Source organism: Porites lutea, chromosome 5 (genome assembly GCF_958299795.1).
Source record: "Porites lutea chromosome 5, jaPorLute2.1, whole genome shotgun sequence".
NCBI classification, from domain to species: domain Eukaryota; kingdom Metazoa; phylum Cnidaria; class Anthozoa; order Scleractinia; family Poritidae; genus Porites; species Porites lutea.
In genome coordinates this window covers 13,796,927-13,802,312 of record NC_133205.1, presented here as the reverse complement: position 1 = coordinate 13,802,312, position 5,386 = coordinate 13,796,927, and the positions used below count along the sequence as shown (strand labels likewise).

General features: G+C 37.5%; 1 protein-coding gene across 1 annotated transcript; it reads right to left on the bottom strand.

The window, feature by feature from the left end:
- Nucleotides 1-737: 737 nt before the first annotated feature.
- Nucleotides 738-5,176, bottom strand: LOC140937929 (paired box protein Pax-7-like). The gene is made up of 4 exons (XM_073387491.1): nucleotides 4,548-5,176; nucleotides 3,697-4,209; nucleotides 2,174-2,376; nucleotides 738-1,591 (listed from the first exon to the last, which is right to left on the bottom strand). Exons 1-4 carry the CDS (start codon nucleotides 4,576-4,578, stop codon nucleotides 1,388-1,390), a joined length of 951 nt encoding a protein of 316 aa, XP_073243592.1. The 5' UTR covers nucleotides 4,579-5,176; the 3' UTR covers nucleotides 738-1,387.
- Between the last annotated feature and the right edge of the window lie 210 nt (nucleotides 5,177-5,386).

The following is a 5,386-nucleotide window of genomic DNA, read 5'->3' as shown; positions in this document are numbered from 1 at the left end:
AGCGGGTAACTCACTGCTCATGCGCATTGCTTCTAATCTCTGTACTTAAAATCTGTAGTGGCTCCTAGCTCATGTAATCATGCCCTTACTGAAAATAAATAAATAAATAAATCGGGAAAAATAACTTTGGGGAGTTTCCAGCGCAATCCAAGCCATTACATTTCTGGAAAGTATCCGGCAAGTTCCCCAGTCAGCTATCTCATTCTATAAACGAGAGTAAAGCTAACAAGTGACAAGACATGAATGACATTCAAATTTCCTTCAGTAACTGCTTTCTTTAAACTTTGGAGAGGCGACAAAAGACATAAAAGTACCTTCAAGTTTCTTCCTTTATCATCTAGCTCTTGAGAACCTCTTCTCGTAAGAATGAAGGAGTTTTCCTTCTACACACGATGCCAAATAACGTCAAGGCGAGCAATATTCTCTTTGCGTCTCCCTCTCATGACGAAACAATGAAGGAATGCACGCGCCCATCAATCAGCTAATCAGATTCGTTTACTATTTGATATGAGCTCGTGGTGCTGTATTTGTCCTATTAGACACCTCTATAAATAGGACACTTTTATTGTTTATGAATAAACTAAGAACATTTGATTTTTTATATTTTTTTATGTATATGTTGAGGATTTTTAATATTCTTCAGTACAAGCATCATGCTAAAACCCTTGAATATACAAATAATAGTTTTCTTATTTATTATTTTGTATTGCACTAGTTTGTATGTTTAAGTTGCTTTCCCATTTCACCGGGGGAAGGGCAATACTACCGGGGTAGATTAAGGCGGCTCTTCTTAATTGCATCATCATTGACTTGATGCGAAAGCGTTGTCAATTAATAAATGTAGATCTAGGTCTCCATTAGTCCGTCTTAATTCAACTTATGAAGGCAGAAGCACGAAATGTCTGGACCTACTAAAAAATAAGTCAATATTTTCCAAGAAGGTGTAACTAATTTGTAAAACTAGTTTCTCTTAGGTCGACACGCAGCTTTGAATATTGCAGTTAGAAGTGTGAAGTGCGAGGGCTAAAAAAGGAATTCTTTAGTAGCTACCCTCTTTAAGAAAGGATCAGTATAGATCGAGATACACACAAGAGTTTGAACTGACCAAAAATCGAGTGTGAACATGAATTTTACAAGTATTGCGAAAATCCATCAAGTATAAAATCGCCAAATTTCTCCGATTTCTTTCGCTTAACTTTTCTATACAAAGAATAACAAATGTTTGGTTCCACTATATAAGGCCCAATACTCTCATACATCAGTCCCACGTAGTCAGTCACGCTTAATTTGCAAAACGAAAAATAGAGCCTGATCTCACATGTCTCATGTTAACCAGAAAGAGGAGAATTTAACCCGCAACATCTAAGGAATTAGCACTTTCTTCGTATCATGAATACTCGTAGTCCCAGAATCCTTTGGAAGGAATCAAAACTCCTGAAGGTCTGGCCTGAACCATCCAGGGCCGGGAAGGAAGTGTGGTAGGATACATGTGACATGTACACACCATGGATGGAGAGGGTTGGGAGGCCCGTGTTTCTCCTTGCAAGTAAGGTCGTCTTTTTCCTTTAGCTCGACGATTTGAAAACCATACCTAGAAGGGAAAAAATAAAGCATTTGAAAAAGCTCTGATCAGGCCTATCATTTTTTTTGACCCAACACTAACATTTATAGTCAAGAGAAAAGTGTCTTGCGAAAAACAAATAGCCGAACTACGTCTTCAAAAACATAGCCAGAATAGACAAAAATACCACTCGCTATATATCATGAACAATATCTGCAAGAATATGTTACACTCCTTGAATTCCTAAAACTATCGAGGAGCAAGAAAAAGTTTTGAAGATGGGAGTTTTACATAGAGAAAAGCATGTTTGTAGTTTGTAAATACTGATTTTTAATCAATAATAAAGTTATGGCTTTGTATTTGATATGGTAGAAGAATTATCCAGATCCACGTACTGCATATTTCTAACAATTGCCAGTTAAAAAGTAAACATCATTGAAAGTCTGAACAGCGCTCTTCGCTTTGCTTTTGCTGTCTGTATTTCCGTTCGTTTTTCGCTTAATTCAGTTTTAAACTTTTTCATAACCTCAAAAACCGAGCTGTTCTGATTTTATTTTTAATTTGAAAAGTCATCATGTTTTCTTATCCATTTTAAACCTTCTGAAAACCTACCTGGATTCTTGTCTCGTGAATATCAAGCTTATTTGCCAGTCCTTCTCTATCCCACGCGTTAGGATAAGGGTTTCTCTCGAATTCCATTTCAAGCTCAAAAATTTGACGGCTGGTATACTTTGCACGTTGTCGACGCCTTCGGCGAAGCCCAAATTGATCCTCCTCTGATAGTGAGGTTTCTCCGTTTGTTTCAGTTAGTAAATCTGAAAATAACATACGTGAAATGAAAATTCAGCGTCTTTCCTTGACTTGATGGGCTTCTGAAAACTAGGCAATAAAAAACCATGTAGTTTGATAAAACAAATTCGGATTAAACATAACAGAAAAGTTATAGCATTGCACATCATCTTCGCCGAATAACAAGAAAAAGTTTCCTCACTTGTTTATCTATTCCACCATTTCTACTGTTTCGTTTTTTTTTTTTTAAGTTTTGTATGTTTCCCACTAATTTAAAATAACCGCAAGAATTAGAAATCATTTTCTTACTTCTCTCTCTCTCTCTAAAACGTTTGATTTTTTCCTGAGAACTCCAATAAATTTCCACGTCATAACTGGGTCGAACGGAAAACTTTCCATTTTGATTACGGAGAGAATAATGGCAAACCGCTGTTTTAAAAAGATTGCAATTTTTGCAGCGAGGTGATGGCCCATGGGAACATCTATACCAGACTGTCCGATGGTTAAACGCAAATTAAATTCGAGATAACCATGCCCAGGAGCTGCCATAGGGCCCTTTAAAAGAATGAATTATTTCGATGATTTTTCACCCACTATTGAATTTTTTGCAGACGGCACGTTTCAGTGGTTTCACTGAGACTGAAACAATTTTAACAAAGCTAGTATCAAAGAGATTGCTGTTGACGAGGTTATGCGCCTTTATTGCCATCAATAAAATAAGGCTACTACTGACAAGAAGAAACGTGACAATTAAATTCTTTCTAATAAATTCCCAGTTTAAAACTGTGAGTTTGAGGTTTCCAAAAGTCCAATGAATACTAATTTTAGAAACACTTCTTTTGAGTTGTGATCATGCCTACGCATGGGTATGTTGTTCGACCAATGAATGTAAAACAGAAGCATTATGCTTCTGATGTAAAATGAATGTTTAAACACATATGCACCTTCCAAGAGCTGGAATCATATCTTAATACTCTTAATAATCAACTTTGCTATCGTGATATACTACGAATACGCCAAAGTTATTGTTTTAATTCTTTTATAAGCATGTATCCTTGGTTACTAGCACAGAACGGTGAGAGGAATTTTGCACGTGGATCTTTTCCGAGAGATCAAGTAATATGTTTGATTCGTTTTGGTCCTATCAAGTGGGCAGCAACACTTTTTTGTAGTTTCAAGCTCTTCTGCAGACGTATACTGGAAACAGTGATAAGGAGAAAGCAAAGGTATACCTGTCTACTCCCTGAACGAAATTTTCACGCAAACCATGCCATAAACGAAAGAAATCGTATGCCCTCCCTATAGTAAAAAACACATCCTCGCCTGATCGCAGTTTACCATCCTACCTTGCTTGTCTCTCAATTTCAGCTCCTTCTCCTCCTCCTCGTCCTCCTCCTCGTCCTCCTCCTTCTGTCCAACAAGAAATGTTCTATTCACGTTCTCTTCCTTGGATCCAGTGTTTTTACTCCCAGTCATCATCTTCCGTTTAATAAGACGGCTGATGGAGCTCAACGAGGGCAGTCTTTCTCGGCTGCACACATTTTCTCGAAGAAGGCGATCGCGCAGCTCCCAGGAGAAGATCCCTGGCTGTTCTCGCCTGTACTGATCTATCTTTCGTTCTATATGAGGTGTTATCACTTTTGGCCTTCCAACATTAGTTCCTCCAGGGTTAATGGATCCCGTTTTTTGATATTTTGACAGCAACTTGCTGATGCATCCATGAGTGATTTTCAACTGACGGCTGATGTCGCATGGACGGACTCCGATTCTGGCTAAGTTGATAATCTGTTCTCTTATATCCTTCGGCAAGGGTTTTCCGTTGACGTAAAAGCCTCCAAGTTGATTTATTCGTCCTGGACCTAGAAGATATCCTTTGCTTAAAGATCACTTTTTTTCCATCAAAAGGATCATGTCATCACTGAAGTGTCTCTTCAGTATCCACACCCCTTTCAATTTGAGAGTAACATTAGCAGCGAAAGTAATTGTCATCAACCAAAATTACGAACCACCGTTACTACTGGATTGCACATATAATTGGAGCATATTGCATACTTCTTTTTGGCCAAAGAGAAATAAAATGCTGCCGACTTTGTTTGTAAAAATGACAAGAAACGAATTATTAATATAAGAAAGCTGGATTTTCTTTTACTTTTTCAGGCTGGAATGCATGACGGGGGTGGCGTATGATATGAGTTACCTGACAAGGACATGCTGAATAACTGCTCCATTGTTTCTGATTTGTTAGCAAGAGAACACAACTCTCTCCTCTACCTCGTGTTTGAGTGATCACGATTTTCACTCAATTTATATCATTTATATGGTGACTAGGTAACTCAAACTAATCTGCAAAGAACTCAATAACGGTATATTTCAATCATATTAGTGTTCCTTTTAGAAACTGGAGGTGACAAACCAGCGGCAGTTTTAGAGCGAGAATAGAAATATGTGACTAAAACAGGCTTTGTGAACATACGCCATTTGTACCAACTTAGTAGAGCGTTTTAAGGTTGGTCTGAGTCTTGAAGAAAAATTTCTCCTCAGCAACTGGTGTCTTTTCACAACGTTTTTATACATTATAGTTAATTGAAGTGCCCATTTGCAACAAATCTCGTGGTGGGTGGCCACAAATTTACATTTTAATTCATTTTGCGTGCTTTTTTCCTTTTCTAGTAAAACACTATTAATTTTCTTAGCTACAGACCCACTCCGATGATCTTCACGACAGTATACTCAATCAGAGGTTAAGAGATTGTCCTAAAATGGTGTTTATAGTTGAAGCATCAAAATAAAATCAATGATACTTTCGTAGGACATTGGCGATAAAAAAGGGAAATACATGACAGAAACTCTTATTGAATGTTATGCAAGCGCAGCAGATGCTGGGGTTATTGGACCCGGCGATTCATCTTATCCTCAGGATGACGGCACTTGGAAACAGTAAGACTTCTATTAAATTCTTTAAGACTATATTAAGAAATTTTATCATTATATTTTCGCGACAAAAGTCATCCTTACCTTACCATGTTTTCTAAGCAA

Coding starts and splice junctions, on each gene's coding strand:
- LOC140937929 (XM_073387491.1), bottom strand. CDS start 4,578: ATGGAGCAGTTATTCAGCATGTCCTTGTCAG. Junction 4,210..4,547: donor ATTCAGCATGTCCTTGTCAG/GTAACTCATATC, acceptor GATATCTTCTAG/GTCCAGGACGAATAAATCAA. Junction 1,592..2,173: donor TTCACGAGACAAGAATCCAG/GTAGGTTTTCAG, acceptor TTTCCCTTCTAG/GTATGGTTTTCAAATCGTCG.